The sequence below is a fragment of the Botryllus schlosseri genome, chromosome 4, assembly GCF_051294905.1.
Source record: "Botryllus schlosseri isolate E-star chromosome 4, Bs_hap1, whole genome shotgun sequence".
In the NCBI taxonomy this organism is placed as follows: domain Eukaryota; kingdom Metazoa; phylum Chordata; class Ascidiacea; order Stolidobranchia; family Styelidae; genus Botryllus; species Botryllus schlosseri.
In genome coordinates this window covers 4,459,602-4,484,696 of record NC_137239.1, presented here as the reverse complement: position 1 = coordinate 4,484,696, position 25,095 = coordinate 4,459,602, and the positions used below count along the sequence as shown (strand labels likewise).

The 25,095-nt window shown below is 38.8% G+C and overlaps 2 protein-coding genes across 2 annotated transcripts in view; both read right to left on the bottom strand.

Moving 5' to 3' along the window:
• The window catches only part of LOC145437976 (uncharacterized), a 574,293-nt gene that overhangs the window by 149,681 nt on the left and 399,517 nt on the right, over positions 1-25,095 (bottom strand). The gene's annotated exons all lie outside the window — the stretch shown is intronic.
• The window catches only part of LOC145437929 (receptor-type tyrosine-protein phosphatase epsilon-like), a 32,424-nt gene continuing 8,429 nt past the window's right edge, over positions 1,101-25,095 (bottom strand). Inside the window, exons 5-22 of the mRNA XM_080315301.1 lie at positions 24,440-24,559; positions 24,292-24,373; positions 24,091-24,164; positions 23,901-24,019; positions 23,741-23,837; positions 20,412-20,479; positions 18,090-18,218; positions 17,298-17,429; positions 16,382-16,527; positions 11,889-12,018; positions 11,586-11,683; positions 10,729-10,799; positions 10,113-10,183; positions 8,846-8,980; positions 7,259-7,411; positions 5,238-5,371; positions 4,452-4,587; positions 1,101-1,604 (exon numbers count right to left, since the gene is read on the bottom strand). Coding sequence (XP_080171427.1) covers positions 1,476-1,604; positions 4,452-4,587; positions 5,238-5,371; positions 7,259-7,411; positions 8,846-8,980; positions 10,113-10,183; positions 10,729-10,799; positions 11,586-11,683; positions 11,889-12,018; positions 16,382-16,527; positions 17,298-17,429; positions 18,090-18,218; positions 20,412-20,479; positions 23,741-23,837; positions 23,901-24,019; positions 24,091-24,164; positions 24,292-24,373; positions 24,440-24,559 — 2,024 coding nt within the window. The 3' untranslated portion in view covers positions 1,101-1,475. The remainder of the gene's footprint in view (positions 1,605-4,451; positions 4,588-5,237; positions 5,372-7,258; positions 7,412-8,845; positions 8,981-10,112; positions 10,184-10,728; positions 10,800-11,585; positions 11,684-11,888; positions 12,019-16,381; positions 16,528-17,297; positions 17,430-18,089; positions 18,219-20,411; positions 20,480-23,740; positions 23,838-23,900; positions 24,020-24,090; positions 24,165-24,291; positions 24,374-24,439; positions 24,560-25,095) is intronic.

Here is a 25,095-nt window from a genome sequence, read left to right as displayed (position 1 = left end):
GGTGGTATTTGTTTTGTGAGGTTCAGACTACCAAGACAGGAACATTCGGCGCCAGTCATTTAGGCGCCTATGAACAAATAAACCTATGTGTATTTCGTATATATAACCAAGTTTTCGGTCACCGTAAGGGCAGTCCTCTTCGGCCAAGGTTTCTCGCTGCCGATCGTTCTGGCACGCTTCTTGGAGTCGCGTGATACATGGCCTAATACTGTATATGTCTTGGTGCGTCGTGCCGCGGTAATGGCCAACGCCGATATGCCCATTTTTATATATCTTGCGTATTTTGTCTTGGGGGAAGAGTACCCAATAATCATAACATTTGGCAACTCGAAATCGCGCGCAGCGCGAAAAATTTTTCAAAGAGTTGCATAAAGTTAAAATAAATACCCTATAATTTATGCTAATTCACCAAAAAATTTGGGGCCCCGTTTCGAGCTCGGCCCCCCCTCAATTGGGGGGTTTGGGGTGCGGCAGTTACGGTCCTGCATGATATACATATTCAACATGAAGACACGATGTATAGCTAGAGCAATTCAACATTTAAGCCTGCTTCAAACCGTGTTATAGTGTCAAACATATCACGTAATACCTTTCCGTATGGCGCACTAATATGAGGTTGGTAATAGTCGATGCTCTGCCCCCAGAAGCTCCGATGACGTACTTATAGGAGGCCCCGTGATAGTCTCGCCCAGCCCCTCCCACAATAGTCGGGCAAAAGGTTGAGAACCGCTAATGTGTATGAATCATTCAACGATGACATAGATCCAAGATCCAAAGAATGGCATTGGCAAATTACGATGATTGTCCGACTGAATACGGTTAACAAACAAAAAAAAACAGTAGCTCTCACGACGATGTAACTTTTAGTTCAATTTCAATTTCTCTGCTTTCTTTGCTGTAGACGTAATCTGGCATTAGCCCTGCTTACGCGTCATGAGGAATAGAAGATATCTAACTGTAAACGCGGACGTTGGAATTTGGATCATTACTATTAAATCGCGAGCCTGGTTTCTCCCAAGTTCAGGACCTATTGGTTTGAAAGTGACACACCAATGCGACCATATATGTTTGAATTATATGATTCTGTAACAAATATATTTTCCATTTATACTAATGACGGTTTCTCATCCACGTTTTCGTTTCTTTAACTAGCTGCTTTTGGGTCCATTTCCCATAAAACTGTGAACTCAACGTGCACTTTTTTACTTCCATAAATTGGGTGTCAATGTCACGGACTTGCGTCGAAACTAGAGTGAATCAAGAACGCCGTAGTCCAGTGGTTATAACAGGGCATATGTACATGAGCTTGCTCGACGATGCTGTCTTGCGGAAATATTGAATGGAAGTTTTTCATGCTAAAGAATCTCAACAGTTTCTGCAAATGTACTGGATATTACAAGAATTGCTTCACACGCCGATTGAAATAGTCTGGCTGCCGTATGTTTGACACCCCAGGAATAAGCAAATGAAGAATCTTAAATAATTTGGTACGCGGCGTCTGTAATTAGGTCTTCTGGGCCGATATTCGTAAGAGCTTCATTCACGTAATCATTTGGTTTCGACAGGAAATTCTTCGCGAGATCGTAGCAGCACACGTAGTCAATCTGAAATCACAATATACATTATTCAAGTGAATTATTACAGTTATTTTTGGAATTATGATCGGGGATCCCAAAATTCTGCGTAGCAAGTGTTACGATGTAAAAGAAAACAGGTGTTATTAACTCTCACATGAAGAGGTTTGGTTGAAAACAGGGCTTTACCGTCGATGATCATTTGCTTGGACAATTTAATTTAACACTAGAACGATCAAGTGGCTTTTTTGACGAATTTTCATTTTTGAAGAGCTGGCATTCAGTCAAATCTTACGCTGTTCGGCTGAAACTTCTTGACTTTTATTTATTTTATGTAGGCCACCTTACCCATGATTTTCATCACTCATCTAGTACAAATAAAAAAGTTATACACAGAACTACCTAAAACTACCGAGTGGCTTTTTTGACGCATTACACTTTTTCAACCTTCAGGCATCGCAGTTTCATATTCTTGATAGTGGTTATGTATCTGATAAACGCAGAAAACCCGTTTGTAACAACAGAACTTTGTTAATCTTAATATCGACTCGGTTTAACTGTGTTAGCAACAACATCCCTTGCAATAGAAGGCCCTGGATCTTCCTCGTTCCATGTCACCAAAGCTCTGTAATATTATATTTCTGAAGCTCAGCGTGTTACAGGACATGAAATTTGAAATGTACCATTAGATCAAGCCGACATCTGTATCGTCCATACTAATATACTAGGGTTGTACAAGGGCAAAGGGTCATTGCTCCGGTCTACGAGATGGATCTTCGGGGGGAGAGTGAGCTGAATCTAGTGAATTGAATGCATATGAGGACTGAGGGCATGGGTGCATTATATTTAGTCAGGCCCTCTCGAAGAACAGATTTATGGAAGTCATGAGCTTTCCATTGACATAAGGAGTAAAAAAAGGCGTGGATTCGATAAGATAATATGGTTTTCGTTGTATTTTGTATTTATTGAACAATTTTTGGCGCTTATCGCCGATAAGGTCATTTGCGCCCGATCATGAATATTGTCCGTTTTGCTTGGCCTTTGCTTGTAGTACGATTTCTCAGACTCTCATTCACGTCTTTCACGCGCGTCCTCGTCAGGGTCAGTTGCAGCCGATTTTCGTAAGCTCGACTTTACTTGCTTCGTCTGGGCTTTTCGTACGACACTGCATATGCAGTGAGGTCAGCGATGAGGAGCCCAGATAAACCCCCGACACATAGAAACATGGCAGAGCCGAGACTCGAACCAGCAACCATTGGTGTCGTGACTGCAGTGTTTTACCAACTGCGCCATGTGGTTTTCGTTCATTACATGGTCGAAATGCCAGCAAATAATTGTGGTAAAATTTCAGATGGTGGACGCTGCTGCTACCAAGTATCTGTACAAGGGCGTCTCATATTTAGGCAACGATAGGACAGGACACCCCTTCCATAATCTATACATTTGCCAAGCATGGTAATGTGGAGAGTCTGATGTAATCCATCTCGAAACAATGTCACGTGAATGTGGCTGCATACGCTTGGAGAAGCAAACGAAGTCCCAGTTGACACTATTGTCAAAAGTTGCTTGAAGCTACCCAGGACCACAGGCAGCTTCATGTAGCCACACTTTTCAAAGCTATCATCTTGTTGATATGCGTAACGGCGAGATGCCAGTGTAGAGATCGAATTTGTACACATATATATTGACTTCACTGCAACCTGAGGTAACTGTTTCCTTCAGAAACAACACAAGCAAGAAACCAGTGACGGTTAAATGTTATAACGAAACAAAACCAGGGGATATTATTGGTCAGGTTGCAAGGCAGTATTCTATGAGGGTACCAACAAGTCGACGATGGTCCGTGCATGTTTTCTTAGAATGTGATAGATCGTCTACTTGCCAAAATGCCGATACTCTAAAAATATGCAAATCGAGCTAAGTTGCAAAATTGAATAATGCAAATCTCATCTGATAAGCTTTATGATATGTCAGCAATAACTAACAATGATGATGTGGCTAAAGCGGATCTGGAACCTACTCTAAATTTTTAAAGAACGTGCTCAAATACCAAATGCGAACCAGAGCAACACTTATATGTTACACCAAAAAACGCCAATTTGTTTTATAAGTGTTGACCTAAGGTGTATGTAAAATATTGCAAGTAGCTATGAGCGCAATAAACAATGGTTTCTGATGCCTTTTGTTGAGATTTGTGCTGATTTTTAGCTCCGGTAAATGCATTTGATCGAAGAAAATTCAACATGCGTCAAAAAAGCCACATGGTAGTTCTAGGTAGTTCGAAGTTCCGGTAGTTCTAGTGTTAACCGTTTTTAAGATTAGTAATAAAATCGGGAACTAACTCACAGGACCCTTTGCAACACGGGTTCTTAAAACGTGGGTCGCGACCAGAAAATGGGCCGCGACGGCATCGGAACGATCTTTTACAATGTGTGTGATATTTGTTGCATTTATTGCAACTATTTTTCTTTCGAGCATTACGTAATTTCTGGAAGTTAGTTTGTATATATCAGAGTTCGCTGTGCTGGTTAATACAGCAAAAAGTCGTTACTACAATATTTCTTCATCGTGAAAATGCGTCAATCCTTGTTTTGTACAAATTGCTGTGAAGTGAATTCACGATAATATTTTCCTACATTGGTTTATCTGGAAAACTCCGTCAGCGACCGGGTGTGTTACACGCTGATGCGGGACTATGTGACACAATTAAACAGGACAATTTCCAGGCTAGTGCATTTTTCTCCTCTAGTGGAACGGGGCGAGAACCTGGGCTCCCTATCATTCGGTGGCAGTCTCATCGCAACATGGTTGCCTCAAATATCAAATACTTAACCATTTTGTTTACCGGAAGTTATCACTGACGTGGACCCTACGTACCTGTGTTGGTACCATTCCGGGTCGAATATCTCTGAGATCTTTGACGGTACGAAAGACATCGATCCTATTCTCTGACTGAAGCCTTGCAAGCATGTTCAAAACCGCAATGAAAATTCCACTTCGTTTTAAACCGTCCCTAAATGTGAATAGTAAAATTAACGATTCCTCTTTATGCCCTCGGAGACACAATATTTAGGTTTTTGTAATAAAATATATATTCAAAACGCCGAAAGAAATTAATAGGACGACGTCTGTTGATATAGGCCTAGTAATTAAGAGCTAAGGAATATTTCCCAGTTGCGATGTTTGCGGTAGTAAATTAAATATCGACGTGACTATTTAGGTATTCCGATTGACAGCAGCGTCAATGAGAATTTGGAACATGGTACTGCTTGTAGTTGACGATGCTTACGTCAATTGCCCCTGATACACAATTTACCACAAGATGACTGCTGGTAATCCGTTATACCATGGTACCGGTGTGTAGCTGACACAGTTTATGATAATGCACGCAGTTCAAGGAATCCCAAAAGGGAATGTGTATAATTCATAGTAGCAACTGTTCCATAAATTATCATTTCGGCTTCGGATCGCCTTGTTGTGGAACAGTACCCATCATAACCTCACCCCACATTTCACAAATTAGTATAGGCAGAATAGGTTACACGTTTCACGATGTTTCGTCATTTTTTTACGCATAGTAGGCCACTCACAATAGCAGATATGAATAAACCGATTCGATTAATTTCCAAAATTGTCGTCACCAATAAAACTATTTTCACATACGTGCAGTGGACCAAAATGGTTGCTGTAATTTCCTCGTCAAAAGCAATGATGCGCTTCATTATTTTAATGATCTGATCCTCTTGTGCAGGCATCTCTCCGATTCTCCAGCCAAGGTATTGGCTTTGTTTAATAATCTAGAACATCAGACATTGTAAACCAGTGGTTCTAAACCTTTATTCTACAAGAGCCCCCTTCGAAAATTTCCATGGTCTGCCCCCCTCATATTTTAAGTGCTGTAGTAAAGACGATTGGATAGAGGTCCAAGTACGGTCGATATATTGGGTTTTGGACTTGACTTATAGCAATATGTCGCGGTTAAGTCGCTCCTGATCGCCACTCGACTAGCTAACGATCGAATATTTATATGTACCCTTTCAGCGACCAAATAAGAGTTATTATAACAACTATGGTGTACGGGCTTATAACTCGAGCCCATTCAACGTACAGTTGTACAGTGTACACACCCCGATTCGGTGGAAGGTATTTTGTAGCTCTCGGAAATAAGTATGTTTGTCCAATCATACTGGTCAGAATCCTTCAAATCATGTATATACTGTACACATGTCTTCAACGCTCAAACGTGTATAAAAACCATGCTTCCAGATTTTGAGACGCGGTATGTTATAATATATCATGGCCAGTTCTAAACATTTTGTCTGAAAAATCCCTATCAAGTGTAATGGAACCGTATTAATCCTATACTGCTCAGGTTGGGGTCAAATTGATCCCAGGCGAGCAAATATATGAGTCTTATTTTCATGTGCGGTCAGATTGTCCTTGCCAGCCATGTAATCCTAAATGGTCATATGCACTATCAATTGGAATAAAGCATTAGCTGCTTATCTCTAATTCCTCGCCGCTATGAGCTATTGATTTACTATGGGTCAGATTCTGAAGGTATAGCGGTCAGACTAAGTATTATAAGTAATCGGACCGATTCAGACTGTTTATATGATTCTTTCGCATTGTTTATGTCACGTGGAGTCAACGAGATATGACGAATAGCTCCAATCTCTTTGCTGGTCAGTGAAAATCGGTTTTAGGTGGATTGAGTGTTACTACAGAAGATGTACCACATGTGAAACATGCATTGGACCGGATAAGGATTCTGATTGAATTTACCTTGTTGTAATAAATACCTGTTGTAATATTGTATCGTATTGTATAGTTGTATTGTATTGCAGGCCTACTGTATTGTTGTATTGTAATAATTGTTGTAATAAATAACTGATGGGTGGTGTTTGACCACAGCTCGCCATTCGTGTAATGGCATTAGGCCTCAGCGTGAACTTTGAAATGAGTAGAGAGTAGGGTTCAATGTTCCAAAAAGGTAGATGCATTGTTATAACGTCCCGCAGGAGGTTATTAGACAGCTGTATAGCGAAATTGGTAAGAGAAAAAGCATACTAGCTGATAGGGTCAATTTGAGCACTCCTGTAATGATATCCCACCTCAGTGGTCTAGGATGTGTAGGGAGTAGGGTTCAATGTACCAAAAAGGTAGATGCATCGTTATAACGTCCTGCAGGAGGTTATTAGACAGCTGTATAGCGAAATTGGTAAGAAAAGAAGCATATAAACTGATAGGCTCAATTTGACCCCACCTGAGCCATCGTGTAACGATATCCCGCCTGAGCAGTATAGGGTTAAGGGAGATTTTAATATCTAAAAGTACGCGTATGGAAAGCAAAAAACATATTTTTGATGAAACACAGAAACCAGTGCAATCGTGGAAACGACAAATACATCGTCGCTATTTTTCGTGCGAAGCGCGAAAAAATTTTTTGTTACTTGATGAATTTTGTTTGGAATGAATGAATGAACGAATTTTGTAATGAGATCTCAAGGATATTAAAATCTGTGGAACTTTGTATTCCTATGACAGCTACGATCTGTACTGACACGACATTTTTCTTCGGCAACCTCATAATGTTCCAGCGCCCCCATATCTCCACCTTATTATTTCTGACCCCTTTGAAATACAAGTAGCCCCAATCCGTAAGATTGAAATATTTAACTTACTCGATCTTGCCGATTCCTTCGGTGAAGCAAAAAAGTTCTTTCCACCGTGTTTCCTATTTTGTCCTCCCTTTGAAGTGTGATCGATATGCTGTTGTAGGTTACTGTCGTGTTAGGCTGTTTCGGCCAATATTCGCAAAAGGTGACTTCCATACTCTGAAAAGTGAAATTTAATGACATATATCTTGAAAGGGACGGTCGATAACTGAGTAGCATCGGAAATGGAAGGAAGCGAAATTTATCTCTTTAAATACTATGACTTTATGAAACGGCTGGAAAAATTGTATCAACGTTTCTGGTACTGGATAGTATATAGAGAAAAAGTCATCTTTTATTTTGAAGAGTACTAATGAACATTTATTACACATCGCGTCTCTACAGCCTGTTTCGCAAAAGTGGGGCGCCCCCACTTTGAGAACCAGTAGGCTACTCTAGAGGTAGAGTTGCCATAACAAAATAAAGGCTTTTAAAGAGGGTCAAGACGTATATGAACATAAACATCGTTATATAAAGAATAAAATAGAAATCGTCAAACGGTGTGATCATTATCATTATTACATTTACGCTTTTCCCACAAGTGTTAAATCGTCCAATGGGACTTAGTCATGCGCTGTTTTAAAACACTTTGTTTAAGACATGTTTTGAACAGTGATTTAAACAAAGACCATTTGAAAAAATTGTGTTTTCCAAGTTGTAAGTTGTAAGATAATGGATAGGTTGGAGTGAAATTGAGAATAATTGACGCTAAATAGAAAATTCGTGGTTCGAGCTGAGGCGACGACCTTTTTTTCAGTCAACACCTCTAATTTTAAATGTAAAACTGTCGAACGAACGTGATGACCTTCGTTTTGAGTCAACCAACCGCAAAGTTGGGTAAAATTAACCGTTTTCCGTATTTTTTTCCAGTGTTGTAAGTCTGAAAACTCGACAAGATAGCGTAATGGTTAAGCGTCCGGCTTCTTGATCGGTAGGTCGTGGGTTCGATTCCCGGCCGGGTCAGACCAAAGACCTGATTATAGTAACACTGGTATCTATGGCTTCCCTGCTTGGCGCTCATGCATTACTTGGAAAGCATGGAGGGGTGGTGTATGACTTAGAAAGCCGTACAAAGCTATATCTGCACCTTCCTTGTCCAGCGGCATATGCACATCATGCACTCATGATATGCATATGTGCAGATCGTGTGTATATGCCGCAAAAACATCAATGACAAAAATAAACTACGGGCTTACGTCCTGAAAACTATGGAAAAGTGACCTTCTTTCTCGATCTCAAAATATGGTAACCCTATGATATGGGATAGTTGAAACCCTCAAAATAGCTGGTTTAACAGCAATAGTCCATTTACAGCTATAGTTACCCTATATTTTCAGTTGTCAATCTCAATCCACTTTGACGTCACAATTGAATATTTGGGAGGTGATGTCATAAACAAATAACCACTAAAACATGATATAAGCAAGGGCCTGGTTTAAAATATGTTTGTTTTAAATCCATTTCTGTTTTAAATGCAAGCCTAGTGTAGAGCTTTGCCAACGGGACGACCAGCTAACACTGGTAGCAGCCCGCTGCCGATGCTGAATCAGATACCTTCGCTTCAAGTCGAGGATTGTTGAGCATGATAACTTCCTCAACATGATTATCCCAGAGCGCTATCAAAAACTTTTCTACGGTCGTAACTGATGGTCCCCGAGATGCGATAAGAAAAAGGTTCCCTTGATAAGCCTGTAAAAAGTGATAGAAGTGTTTTAAAAAAACATACTACTTTCACAAAGATCGAAGCGGTACATTATTGTATATTGGTGTCTCTGTGCTACCGATCTGGCGAAAGTTGATATCCTAATTTCCGATGTGTAAGCTGGGGTTATGTGAATCATTGAGATCGGTCAATATGCCTAATCCTCGTTAACATCAGCGAGATGAAATACCCTACTGTGCAAACTCGAGGTAATTGCATGTACGCCATTTGCTCGATGTGTATGGTATTGAAACTGTGCTGTTTGGAAACGTTGCGGATTCGCAAGGATCATGTATATCTTGCTTCCAATTATCATATCATCGTTCTACCAAGACGCGGGCCCACGCGCCATATACAACTTGCGATGCAGTGTTATGTAATTGGAAAAATTTCGTAGATTTAGCAACCCATTTTTGCCAACTATTGATCTTTTGAGACCGAATGGTGAACAATCTATTAATCTCGCAAGCGGCTCGAAGCGATTTTGAGCAGCCTGTTAAAAGTTCCCTGAAATTTAGGCTATAAAATCTATTTAATAATGATCATACGTGAACAAAAACTATAGGCTGTATTAACTGAAACTTAACCTTGGTACCTCGTTTGAGTAACCCAATTTACAATTAAACTTACAAGTCACTGTTTCCACATTCAAGTTCAAATCCTCTTTGATGCCATTGTTACATCATGAATTAAGAGGTGTGTGCTTTAAACTGTTACGTCATACGTTTTCAAATCCTAATTCGTAAAATATTGCAATCAGTGCAAGTGATTAGCCTTAATCACCTCACAAATGATGTTATGTCAAGAAATAAAAGGCTCAGCTTAAGCACATGTCAACAAGATTTTGAGCTCTAAATACATGTTTACTGTCGTCTGCGAAGCATCGGTCATATTTTATGGCGCGCAACGAACACGTTTCCGCGAACATGATTTAAGTCAGCATTTTAAGATGTTATAGCACTTAAAATGGGAGGTGCACGTCCCTGAAAAATGAAACAAATATAAACAACATAAATAATGATATTTATGATAAAGTATTACTTTTCTACAAATAAAATCAAACTAGCAGCTCAGTTTCACAATACATATATTGAACATGAATATTCCAAACATACTTACCTCAACGGCAGTAGCGTCGATCGTGGCCCATCCTTCATCAGTTGGTTCGCCTGATGACTTGTTTACTTGACCTAAAACGTGTATGAACGTGTAGACAGGGATTTCAAAGAGAAACTTTGTGTTATGACAACATTTACCAACGGGCGTAAAGGGAAATTATTCTTATCCAACGAAACCCTGTGACATAATGACAGTACTGTTGTTCTAGTACACAAATACAGCTGAACATCCTCTAACAACGAACTGCACGTTACAACATTGTTAGCTCGCTATTCTATACTTGTGCAGACCATATAGCTTTATCAAGTGAAGACATTTATCAGAAGGCAATGTGTAATGGGCAAGAGTTGACTCGTAAATTCAGAGCTCTCGTAACCACGGGCGGATCGGAAATATTATGGGCTGTGTTGTTTCAGTATTATCTCGTCACCACGATATACAAATATTTACATGAGAAATGCTCCTGTCGGGTCGAAAAGATGGCGTTATTCTTATTCAACCAACTACAAACTCGGAATAAATTTATCAATATTTCCGGTTTTTACTCCGGTATTGTAAGTTTTGAAAAGTGTCCTGTCTCAGATTCCCAAAATATGGTAACTCTACAAATATTTACCATGGCAATGCTCCTGTATTTTCAAAATCGATGCTTCTGAGTCTCTGAGAAGTTCGAACTCCTTCATAATCCTGTGTCAAACACATATATAATGTTACTTGATCCGATCTGAACATATTTTATGTATTTTCAATGCTCCGGATTTTTAAACTAGAATAAAAATCGCTATCTATGAAATCGAACTTGAGAACAGTAAATCCGGATTGTATCCGGGTAGGTCAGTGGTTCTCAACGTCGTAGATTATGTGTAATAATGGGAAAAACTACCAAAGTGGATGATTGGGGATGATAAGGTGTGGAAATGTTGGAACGCCCAGTGAGATATATTTATTCAACACGACAGAGAATAGATATGAAGGACGGCTTATTCTGCACAAGACGCGATAATCAGGTACATCAGACGAAACCGGTTTCCGAACAACTACTCGGAAAAACTACCTTTTTCCATTCGATTCATCAGCGATCAGAGTTGGGTGACAAATTTCCCGTTTGCATGTCCTCTTTTTCGGATCCGAAAGCAAAAAAGCGGGGTTGAGCTCACGTTGATCATAAACAGCAACGTGCCCAAAAGAATATTATTCTAATAACTGTAATTGATCAACATCCATAACATTGTATTGAGATGCAAAAATGTCTTGTGCCCGTTATTACTCCAAAATACTGAATAAAATCGAAAGTTATTCGCATCAACTGTGACTTCAGCTGCATTGCCAGGGATCGGTAGTGCCAATATTAGTTCAGCGTTAATATTTGTCTTTTCATGATTGCACAGAAATATACTCTGAATGACTTATTGTCTGTTATCCAGGGAATCAGCTCCTAAATTGTACTATTTATAATATATCGTTCGCACTTACTCAGAACCGTACTTTTGAAAGAGCTTCCTGCGATCCACGTCGGTCTCGCCGAAACAATGATGTTCTACCAACAGTTGATGAAGCGTCTCATATTGCTCCTATAGAAATATCGATTTTAGTTTTCGAAACATAACATGAAATGATAATGAATGTAATGATCAATATAGTTATAGTTCATTCGTGATGATTACCAAAGTATTTCGAAAACAAATCCCGTACAGTTAAGTAGGCTACATAAAATACAGCGATTGCTAGGACTGACTGGTGATACATGTGCAATGTGCATTCTCATCAAGTACTCACCAAAGTCTGGACCATATTCATCCGCTGTTTATTCATTTCGAGCACACAGTCGTAAATGTCCAAACTAGTTTTACTCTTGTCCGATAACAAATCAAATCCAATGAAAGTGCCTGTTCTACCAGCCCCGGAACTAAAGCGAATAATAGGAGATTAGGATATTCAATGTTTATGTTACGGGTGCTTCAAGAATGCGACATATGGCAAGGAGTCTGTACGTGTACACATGTGATTTACGGCTGGGTGTAGGGTGGGGATTGTTAGGATCGGTTATGATGCTGGTCACTTCGAGCTTCGTTAACGCTTGACTTTTAAAAATAGGACGTGCATATATCGGTCAAATCCTTTTAAACTCGAATATGGATTCTGTATTAATTCGGTCGGATTTATGAATTTCGATATGATTGACGTCGTTTCATTCGATTTTCTTAAAGTTCTGACTCTCGGATAAATATTTGAATGATTTGGTGTTCGTAGTTCTGACAAAAATATTAGAAAACATACGATGCCGAGCTTCATTGGATACCGAGGTCTTAACCTGAGGTCATGTACATAACTGAATGCTAAAAGTCTTAAAGTTCCGTTTCGAGGGAGGACATTATGTAATAATGGCATTCGGGCTATACTGTTAAAGATTGAACTATGATATCAATCAGCTGTTGACCGGCGTTGCGAGTATCATCGCAACATTGGACAGCGTATTGTGCTGGCTATGGATATCCTGTCAACTAGTCTACTACAACAGTATTTGTCAGAAGTACACTCAAAGCAAGAACTATAGACCAGTGTATTTGTATTTTTTTAATTTGAAAAATAACGAGGCAGTTTCGCTTCATAACTTCTAAAACATTAGAACTGACAAAGACAGAACGACAGTCTAAAATGAAATACTCTACTGTGCAAACTCATTTTAATTGTCAAATTGCCTATAGCCAACTGAAAGAAACATATTGCTGTTTAGTGATGTTTTCATGGCGTTTTGGAAATAAAAGTGTTTGCAAATATTCATTTTCTTCTGTGATAACCCGCTATGCCAGAAAATCATAAAGATGACTTGCTATTTAGAAATGGATATGCTGAACGTTATATGTTTATTAAGGATCTGTTTCTCAATTTATGCGCCATATATGTTGCGATCATACCCAAAGGTGTCGCCAGACGCGGCTAGCGTTATTATTAAATTCGCCATCACCCTTCTTAGTAGAAAGGCATTTTCGTTACTTCTCCATATCAAATCGACAGCGCAGATTTTCAAAATACGACCGAGTTTTTCACGAAGTACAGCATCAGAATTCGCTTCGAAATACTAAAAGTCTTCCTAGTTTTAACATAAATATATAATGTTATTTTCAAGAAAAGTCACTCTGTTACTGTTTAGCAGCACTCAGCAGCCTGCAGTTAATATTTACTTAAGATAGATGATGGTTGCACCAAAATTGAGCTAAACTTGAACTAAAACTGTGGGGTTCCGCAGGGGTTCGTGGCGGTCCAAAGGGTCCGCGAACACAAAAATGTTGAGAACCACTAGTATAGACGATAGTTTCTGGAATGATGTGACTCTAAATCAGAGGTCTCAAACTCAAATGTGCTCGCGGGCCAATTTCCTATTTTTGATGGCGCCGCGGGCCGCACCACCAATAATAGGGGAATTCAATGTATTTCAAAGTAGGCCTTATTTCCGGGTTTCGAGCATAGGTCTACTCCTGATAAGTAGGCTATATTGACATGTCATTACGGAAGTCAAATAGAATCAGCGTTTCATTTTACCTTCGAATGTTGGAACAGATCAATAACAACTTGAACATAATGGATCTGTGCAATAACAATAGAAATGTGCAATCGCCGAAGAATCCGTTCGTTACAGCTGTGAAGCGTAGGCTACGACTAGTTAATACTCGCCATATTAAATTGGCGACAATAACATATATAAAGATACCCAAAATGACACGGGATGTAACCAACTATATCAAAGGTGCAACATAATGCCAATGTCGGTTGCCATACCTATATGCTTAGATATCTACGGCCTTTTGATATTTTACTATTTCTCCTACCAGTTTGATAGTTTGTTCATAGTGTCCTATATGGTGTGGACACAAGCAAATCTCACGGGCCCAGTGGTGGCTTTTGGGTTGGGCGAGGTGGGCGGTCGCCCCCCCCCTATTTGGATGATGCGCTTTTTTCAAGGATAATAACGAATAAACATGGGAATCCGTGTACCAAGCAAGAATATGATTCCGTAGTCCGTACAGATGTGTCAATCATCATCAAATCTCTGCATTTGTTAGAAAAGTCCCGTTTCCCGATAATCATCACGTCTCTGCATGCGGTAGAATTACTAAGTTTTGATGTATAGTCTATCTTTGCACACATGCAATAATAGACAAGGCCGAATCCAGAACCTGACCGAACCTTACCGTGCTGAAAGATAGATAAGAATAAGAGATGCGAAAGGGGGGTTCGGGCGGAGACCCCCAGAAGTTACAGTTAGATGCTTATAGGGGCCCCCTGGTAAGTGGGTTTGGTATTGTGACGCAGCAATGCCATCTGGAAGCAGGTGAGGAGCACCGCAGGCTGCAAGCGTATTGACCATTGTTTCGCAAGCGATTGAGCATTCAGACTCTCACTCCCGTGCGCATTTGCTCCTGAGCTGCTCAGACGGCATGGTTGCGTCACAATACCAAACTCACTTACAATGTAACATTCGAGGCTTATTTTGTGGAGTTCCGGGGTTACGAATAGAATAAAATCTATATTTTCGCAATCAGTACGGTGATAGCTTCCCATTGATACCCGTTTTATCAAATTTAATGCTGGACAAGCCGGTCGAAAATTACCGTCAACATGTCTATGACCAAACGAAAAGTGTGACGTAGACCAATTTCACTAAGCCGTGAGATTTGCTTGTGTCCACACCATATTGGGCACCATGGTTTGTTGCGTCCGTGGTTGTACCAAGTCACGGCATTCCGAGTCACAAAAGTCCTTCTCTGATTGTAACGTTTGACGTGACGAGTACGAGTACGAGTAATTCTACAGAGGGTCGCGCTCAAGTCCAAATCACAATTTTCAGTCACGAATCATCAACGGTTCATGTTTTACCATATTAAACAAGTAATGTCACGTAATAGTTGATCTTCCACTGAGTGGTAACTGAGTGGTAAATGATGTATTAGTGAAGTTTGATGAGTAGTTTCAGGCTTCTGGAGTAGTATTAGAGCGAAGTTTAAGTTCTCAAAAATTGGTAGTAAAATATTGTCGAATACTTCGAAATCCAAAATGCCGTCGCGGGCCGCACAAAATGGTCTTGCGGGTCGCGTGTTTGAGACCTCTGCTCTAAATCATCCTTCGATTATTGAAATATATTCTACCCATATTTGTGGTATGTCAAATATCAATAGCACAAAGTTGCAAAATTAAAATACTGTCCAACGACTGGCGATTACTTCTACCAATTACGACATGGATTTTTGCAAAGATTATATTTATAACCTTAATGGTAATACTGCGGCCCGTGGTTTATGCCAAGCTGGGAAATTAACTAGTGTGCAACTTAGAGTTTCAGACTGCTGGGCTATATGATATTTTACTATGATGATTTAGTCGACATACCATTTATTGTAACGCTTAGAGCGATTTTTACCTGGAAATTCAAAATTATGACATTTTTGACCTTAAAAATGTAATTTTGACCAAATTTTGACCTCATGTATGCAAATTAGGAATTGTGCAACTTATATTCATTTCTGGTTGGATCTGCCTGTCCTTACGACGTGGTTTGGCCTGAAAATACGTTTTGACATAAAATCTGACCAATTTTTACATGAAATTTTTTTATTTTAACGAACTATAGACCTGTGAAGAATTCCGGCATTATGGTAGAAATAATTAGAAATAATTACAATTTGTTGCAGTATAACGAAAAATACTTTCCTACATTTTCGGGTGGAAAGTTTCTGTCGTTTCGCCAAGAATGAAGAAATAATGGTCAACCGCAGCAGTTGTTTGCTGTTGACACAGCGTGTTGCTTCATTCTGACAATGTTCTAAACATCACCATTTTTCATCATGCGCTTCTATATATATAAACTAATGCCCGCGCAGTCTTGCTTCAATTGTTCATATTGCGGTACGTTGAGCATAACACTATGCCAACATATCTGTTTGATTTATCCGTTTATAATTTACATTGAGCAGACAAGGGGCTGCCTACAAAGGTAAGCCTATAAAGATGTCTACTAGCTGAAAATGTTAAATGATAAGTTCACCGATAGTGCAAACATCTATAATAAAACGATGTACATGTGGCAAATTGTTTTTGACTTTGTAAACATTTTTGACCTAACGCTACAATTTTGACAAAATTTTGACTTCTCTTGACATGTAAAAAAAATACCGTAATTATGACACGTTATGTTAACAACTTTCATCTCGTAAACGACCATCACAATAGCACAATTTCTTATAGGCACACACACGTTAACTACACAGACTTACCTGCAATGAACAACGACAGTCCGCTTCCCCGTGTTGTTAAGCTGGCCATTCACATGTTTGTGAAGTCGTAAAAATGATGAAGTAGTTTGTAGTGTGCTGTGTTCTGGCCATCTTTGATACAGGTAATGGATTACAGAAATCTCCTTCTGTTAATGAGATAAACACCTCTCGTATCAAATTGAAATTATTGCTAATATAAAGACAAGATAGAAGGCACCGACTAATTAACTCGGCATTGGCACTGCGACGACACAATACAATTCAATTGGACATGACGCATTGATTGCCACGAAAGTAACGATGCGGTGATTCGAAAATGGCAAATGCGCTGAAATGGTAAAATCGGATTTTCGAAGTATAACTTGGAGAAATGCAAGAATAGTAAATGATTAGCTCATGAATAGTTTGATGTAATATTGCCGAGAAATATCAGGTAATTTTAAGTGGTGATATAAAAGCAAAATGCTATGATAGTTTGTTTTATCTCGATGTCATCGTAATATTGAAAGCAACACAGCATACGCAAGGCAGCTATTTTAGATATATTTAGTTCATGCTGAAATTATGTTATAGCATGGCAGGTTCGGTGCGTAGTGTAACGGAGTATCTCTTCGTAGGAGTATGAACATATGTATGATCAAATAACCTAATTTGACGATAAATACTAGTTTCTTATCGTCTTTTGTCGAGCAATGTTTCTCAATACAGAAAGGGTCTTCTGGGATTTAGATTACCTAGTTCTGGATCCCGTTTTGTCGTATCTGATATAATTTAGTTTTCAATTGAAAGGACACCACTTTTTGAGCTTGCCTCATTGTCTCGGATGCTATGGAGGTTTGTTGTTATCGAGTACGCTACCGGCTCATGATCCTATCAATTGCCAAGCGGCTCAAGGATTAATAATAATTGTTCTTACCTGACCGTTGGCTTTGACTTTGAGCTCCGTCTTTACAATGCCATCCGACACCTTTTGGCCTACATTAGCTATCCCATAAGCCCCATAACTGACTTCACAGTTAAGAGCCGGCCAGTATCTTTCGCATTGTTTCTAAATGTGCTCAATTATTTTATACTGTTTATATAGAAGACATGAAAATATGATGGGCTTTAATCCGCGCTGTGGAGCCGGTGTCGAAGTTTCGTTAAATTTTTTCTTGTTGGAGTCGGAGTCAAAGAAGATCTGTGGCACTCTTAGGAGTCAGAGTGGGAGTCGGAGTTTGGGAAGCACATACTGGCTGGAGTCGGAATCGGAGTTTAGTAAAAATGAACTGACTCCGACTCCAGGTGCTTTAAATGGAACCAAATGCAACCGAAAAGGGCGGTTGCAGTTGCAGAAGTCATCAAGTTTTTGCGCATTTGGACCATCATAAAGTTAATTTCTGTCTGTGACTACAGTTTCCATCATTTCTGTGAACCATACCCATCTGGGAATGCGATAGAGGTATAATTTACTGAGTAAATTTACAGTAATGTTGAAGTCGAACTCGGGGTTGGAGTCGTATTTGGTGAATTTGAAATCCACGGAGTCGAAAACAAAGTCGAAGTCCTTACATTCAAAAGGTCTTGAGTTGGAGTAGTAGTTGGAATCGGCTGTAAAAGGAACCGACTCCACAGTCCTGGCTTTATTGTATCTATATCTGTTTTGTGTATGCCAGTTCATTGTTAGCCAAGCTAATAACGCAGCAATTGTGTGCGTAGGATTACATACCTTGCCATTCTCTTCGCATTTTGCCAACATCACAATGACCGTACATGCCTGTTCCACAACCATTCGCCAGAAGTCAATGATGGTGTGTCTCATCGGTCCCTGAGTCGCAATGATTACTTTGTCATGGCCCTGAAGACACGATAATTACCAACTGGACTGGTTAGGTCCGTACAACTAGTATTGATGATGGACAGGTTTCGATATATTATTCTGTCACATGAAATAAATACTGGAATTAGTATTCGTGGAGAAAGGCGGATAGAGAAAGGCATTTTTAATAAACTCTATGAATATTTTTTAAAATTAATTAGAGAGATGCATGGAAATCAGTTGAATTGGACACTGTACAACTAGAACAGTTTATCAAATCTAGCAAAAACGAGGTCTGATAGGTAATAAATAAATTCCCGACCACCACTCATCCGTGCACATCAGTAATGGCGTTAATCGAATTCGAAATTTCTCAAAACACTCTTATTGTAAAGTAATTTTAGAATAAATAAACACATTTAAGTAGAAGTTGAGTTTTGTTTAAAATGGAATCGATCTTTGAACGAGTGCGGAGCGGGTGGACAAATTCTCTAGTCCAGTGGTTCCCAACCTTTTTGTCTTCGCGAACCCAACCCCTTTTGGACCACCACGGACCCTCACGTTTTCCTTCAAAATTAGCTCAATTAACGTGCAGCCGTCATCAGTCTCGTGCGAGTGTTGATTGTAGGCTAGTGATAAACAGCCACAAAATGATTTTTATGAAAATAACATCACGCTATATGTAGAAATTGGGTGGGATTTTAATATTTCGAAACGAATTTTGCTACTGTATTTATTTTCTTGAAAATCCGCGGTTTTGGCGGCGATTGCATATGAACGAGTGCCAAAAATGCATTTCCATAGAGATATATTGATGGCAAATGTAATATTAACGCGTAACGCTTCCCTGAATACAGCTATAGCTGTGTGAATGAACATAACACGTCCTGCCGAGTCAATTCTATCTATCATATCATGTTGAAAGTAAAAAAAAATAGTGGGTATATCACAGGAGAAAATGGATTTCCTGCCAAGGTTTCACTTCCTTCATCGGGACAGATGACAGATGACAGACAAATTTGATGAGACTGACAACTCCAAATCAAAAGTGCTATCTCCAACATTTCATTTTTTCACAAACCCCAACAAAACATCTCTAAACTGCAATATGTTAGCATCGGTAGGCTATTGGTAATTTGACGACTAAAATGAGTTTGCGTAGTGGGATATTTCATCTCAGACGGCCATTTTAATGATGTAAGTCCCAAAGTTTTAGCAACTATCAAGCGAAACTGTCTCGTGCTTTTCGTAATTAAAATAAAATAAAAGTAAGGTTATCGATCACTATACAAATTTAGAGTTTTCGCGGACGCCCAGGGGTCCGCGGACTCCCGGTTGAGAACCACTTCTCTAGTCCTACTCCGATCCTGTTTTTTGAACCACTGGTCCGGTACGACCCTTTGACCGGATTTTACAAATAACCGTTATCCGGTACGAAAAACTCCGTTAATAATTATCTAATCACAGGATAGTATTGAATATTGAATGAAACAATGCAAACTGGAAATTAAAAACCCAAAGATGAAGACCAACCCTTATCTGAAGTAATTAGGCCAACATGTGGTTTATTTCCATGAATTTTTCACTTTAACTATTGATTCGATGGGGGAAAAGGATAAGGATGTAATATTCTTAGTAAAAAGTACTGGTCCGGCTCCGATCCGATCAGGCCTTTTCGGAAAAAGTACTACTCCGGCTTCGAACCGGCTCGAGCCGAAAAAACACAGAAAAACCCGCCGGATATCCTTTTCGGCTCCGATCCAAGCCCCGCTCTGCTGTGAACGAGCAGATTCGGTAATAATACCGCAAAGCATCAACACATTGAAAATCTAATAAAAGGACCAAAGAGTGTAGTTCTGCTCTCACTTCAAATATCTGCGTGTTCTAGAATCATCATCGTCTTATCTTACCATCGCTACGATTCATATTCATGGTTGTTCCGTTGCTATTTTGTTTGTATAGTTCTTTCCTACCAATGGTTACAACTTAACACGGCTATTTAGTGTGTGATTGATTTGAGAGATTTTTCAGCGATGTCTCTGCTCCGGAATTATGCTCGGAAATGTCTTGCAAATATTTATCCGTAAGTTGTTATCAGCTGAGGCTGCTACTGACGTCATACCATATGTCAGATGTAATTCAAACATCAGTAGTAACATCAACTATAGTAATGCAGCAATTTTAATGATTGATATCGAATCGAACAAGAATTAGTGACTATCGCTATGCTACCTTAATATAACTTGCGTTGATGTAGCTGTCACGACCTTGACCCTTCAAACAAACCCGGTTGGTATCGTCTGAAAACAATACATTGGGATATTTGATTGATCAGTGAGCAAATGGAATGAATGCAAGTTATGCTTCCAATGAGAGGTGCCGTAATACTATATTTCTACATCTGTGGTTTCTGACCGTGAACGAAATCCACCGAATGAACTAATTTCTTATGTCTATCGTTAATCTTCAACGCGGAAATCATTGAAAATATTGTCTAACATCACACACTGTAATAAATAGCTTCTTGAGGTACAAAACTTCTATATACAATTGAATAGTATATTCGCATTGAAATGAACCCGAGTATTTTCGACTGAAACTGACTATTACCTCTCACGAGAGTCTGGCGAAAATATTCGGTTTCATTCCAATATGAATACACTATTCAATTGTATAATGAAGTTCTGTACGTCCATGAAGATCTTTATTACAGTGAGTGATGTTGGAAAATATTTTCAATATACTATTCGCTATAATAAGTGCCAAATATAAGAAGTATACTAATTATATGATATTTCCTTTTACCGTTTGTAGGGTGTCTTGGAATTTGTATGTTACCCACCAGGTTTACGTCTGAATTTTCTATGTGTTACTTAAAAGAAATACGTCTGATTTGAACTCTGCCATGGTAAGTGTGTAGCCAAACCTATATCGTCATTCATTAACGGTCAGCAAATGAGAATTATAGTATCAGATGATGAGCTGTATTTTGAGCAATAGAGCGTCATTTATCGAATTCAACTATACTTCCAGATGACATATAACCGCTTGATGTGAAAATAGATGCTTCATGTTTATCTAATTTATGATGTTCCTGATACTATGTATGGTATTTATCAGGGATGGTGTGAACGTGAGGTTCACGTTCGCGTTCTGTGTGTGCACCTCAGAAAGTTAAAGGTTCACGTTCACAAACGAACCTTAATAGGTTCTGAGCTGTGCATTTTTTCATATATTACAATTTTCATGTCATTTTAACATTTTGGTTGAAATCTAATGCATTTCAAGTACGGGCCACTATATGCATGGCGCTGGTTGCATAAAAAATCTCTGCTGTGAGCTTGACCCCCAATCAACAACATCAAGAGCAAAATACATTAGATGTAGGTAGTCAGCGAATGAAAATTATTCAACCGTTTAATGAAATTGATATCGTTGTCTGATGTAAAAAAAGCCAGCAGGCGTACAGGGTGAATATTGATTTCACATGTTTATTACTTTATTGTATCATAAAAACCAATCCGCGCTATTCGGGTGTTGGCTACTGCTGTATAACTTGTTATTGGGGTAATGTCGGTAGCAAGTATCGATATCCGTTTTACACTCTGCTCAATATCAACGTAGCAATACTCAGACGTCGAATACATTGTCTGGGCGGTCTGGTTTAGATCATTACGGCGTAACCTTATATTCACTTACTTCCCTGTCGAAATTGTTGGCAAAGCGACGGAAGATATTGATTTTAAAGTAGTATTATATCATTTGATTGCCGCAGGTGATACACTTGCCTACGTTTAAAACGTCAATATGTACTTTAGCATTGTTGCAGTATGTTACCCGACGGGTCGCTATCGTGTACAATAATGTATGCTATCACTTCACTGAAATTTAGGGTTCGAATTAGCAATAAGACGTTCGTGTTCACACATGACCCTTCAAAAAGGTTCGCGTTCACGCGAACTTGAACCTTTTTGAGGTTCACACCATCCCTAGTATCATGTACGAAGGATGGAGCAATACGAAAACAACGTTTTGATTTCCAATGAAAGCATTCGCATAGATCAGGGGTCGGGAACCTTTTTCGTCCGAAGAACCATTTTGACCCTTTATTTTCTATTTTGACTTCCAGCGAGCTATACATGTCAATCAGATATTACGTCACAATTGAAAACGGTGAAGTCATGGTAGCGCAAATTCGAAATCACAACATGTGATTCGTCGTTTGCAGCGTATTTTTACTGTCAAAACTCTTACAAATCGTGCTGGTTGCCTTATTTGAGCCAGGAGTATGCAAAACTTGAGTTACATGGATCTTTTCCAAGTTTTATATTTTTAATTGTATTGCACTGACGGGCATATCATTTTTTCGAGGCTTAAGACAATTGACATTTCGATTTCAAGGAATAAAAGTATGAATGTACTTTTCACACGTTTTTTACAGTTAATGAGTCATTCAATATGAATTTACTATTAAATTAGAAACAGTTTTATCGAAGAGTGACAGCAATGCAAGTAAATGCTGGTATCTGGAATCAGAATGGATAGGTGCACGAGATGATTGACATTGTTTTTGTCTCTCCCACCTCTTCCGCTTAGTAAAATCCGCTTAGTAAAATAAAATTTTGCTCGATATTCTATATTGGAACAGAGATGTCAATTTAAATATCACGCAATGACTTGATAATTTATATTCCTTATTATAATACGAAAATTATGCTACAGCCATGAGGAGTGTTGATATACTTTTATCGTTACCTTTGGCATGTGAATTCAAAACAAAGCATATACCAAGCGATGCTTGGATTCATGTCACAGTACGAACATATACTATAAATGTCTCAGTCGAGATACCTCCAGTTTAATCTGAGCCTGAATCATGGTTTTGTACTCAAATACCAGTCAATTTTATATACCGCGAAACATATTTAAAGTGGCATGAAGGGAAGACAATTATAATCCAAAATTAGGAAAACGCTAATATTGCTGAATGGATTTCACAGTTCAAATTAAAAAAAAATAATAATAAATCTGATTTCGCCTGAAACCCACAAATGCGTTTTTGTAATTCACTGATCTCTTTTTCTTGTCGAGAGAAGGAAAATACTTGTTGCGTCTCCAGTCAGTCAGTGGGTGCAGACGTCGACACTTAGGTCGGAATTACTATGGTGATTAATTTAGTGAGACTACATCAAACGATTAACTTAGACACGAACGTAGCCATCATATATGCAGGAATCAAACAACACAGCTGTGAACAGAAGTCGCGTACATCATCTTCGGCCTTTGTGAACTGCGTATGCCTAATCGTGAGGTAGGTTTTAACGCTGTGTCAATTCAAAATAATTATATCAGACAATATATAGATAGGTCTAACATGAGAACGGCAAGTCATCAATCAGCGATACATAATATTTTGGATTAGGATTATCGGGTGCATTTTGAAGATATTAATATACAATTGATAGTTCGGTTCATATCAATATGACTATACTATTCAATCGGATGCATTTTATATGTATAGATGCATCGTAGTCATTGATAGCAACTTCACAGCCACTCACATGGCAAGGTATTCCTGTCCCTATTTTTATTCATTACTTCTTCTTTAGAACCTTCTGTAGATACTGGTGCAACCAATTTCGATATTTCCTGTAGTTCCTGTAAAACAGCAAGAGACCTGCAATAATCCATGTAATTATACCTATTAATATGTCTTCTGACCTTGAACTGGTTCTGGAAACGCAAGCAGCCTTCCGATTTCATTGAAATGCAATATTCCTTCAGCCTATGTAGAGGTATTTCTGTTGTGTTTTCAGGTTCTTCATATATCTCGTAAACATCTGATTAACGATTAGGCACAATGTTATTTGGCGAATATAAATTAGGAACTGATATCGAATAGAGTACTCACGTTCGTCCACAATGCCTTCATATATTGACATCGCTCGATCATCGCTTTTCGCTTTCAGCTCTCTCAAGGATTTTCTGTTTATGAATATATTTAATTATATAGGCAATAAATTCAATATAGTAATACAATCCTCAAAAGCACGTAAGATTTCTTTGATCACGACAAGATGGTGCATGGACGTTATCTATATGACATTCTTACCTTCTACAATGAATTAAAACCGCTGCCGCAACTGCCAAAAGTATCAAAGGAACCGAAACATATGCCGCCACCCATTTAAGTTCTGCAAAGACGAATAATTAATAATAATCGATATATATCATTTATATTATAATTTATTGCATCTCACTGCTGCAATCTTGCCCGGTGTACTTAGGTGTGCACATGCAAGTGAAAGATTCGGTCCCAAGATTACTTTTACAAGTTCCCCCATTTTGGCAAAAAAATTCATACTGATTGCAGTAATCGTCTGTAAAATGGCTAAATGATAAAAAGGCAATGGTTACCATATCCAGGTTTGAACCATTCTGATGTGCTAGGATGCTTATTTATTCCGGTATATGGGACAGTGATTGGCCATAGGAATCTGACTATTAACAACATGACCACGAATCTTTAACCACACACACAATAGCAAACAACTTTGATATAAGTGAAAAATGACGCCCTCCGTCATTTATACAACTGGTAATGTAATACTTATACTAATTCCAGCTGAGTGTCGATTCTCTTACTTCAGATATAGAACATAAAACTATTTCGCCACAAGCTTGTGAGCCAACCGATTGTAATATTCTGTTCATTACAAGGACATTGACCACGTTATAAATTTTGTTCCAACATCTGCTTCGTCGACATGTAGAAGTTCTCTCCGTGGTATTCTTGATTACAAAATTTTTTGAACTTTAAACCTTAAACTTTTAAACTTATCTTCAAACTGCATAGTAGGATCGAACACTGCGTAGACGTATATTGGAATATTTTGCCGGGACCTGATACCTATGT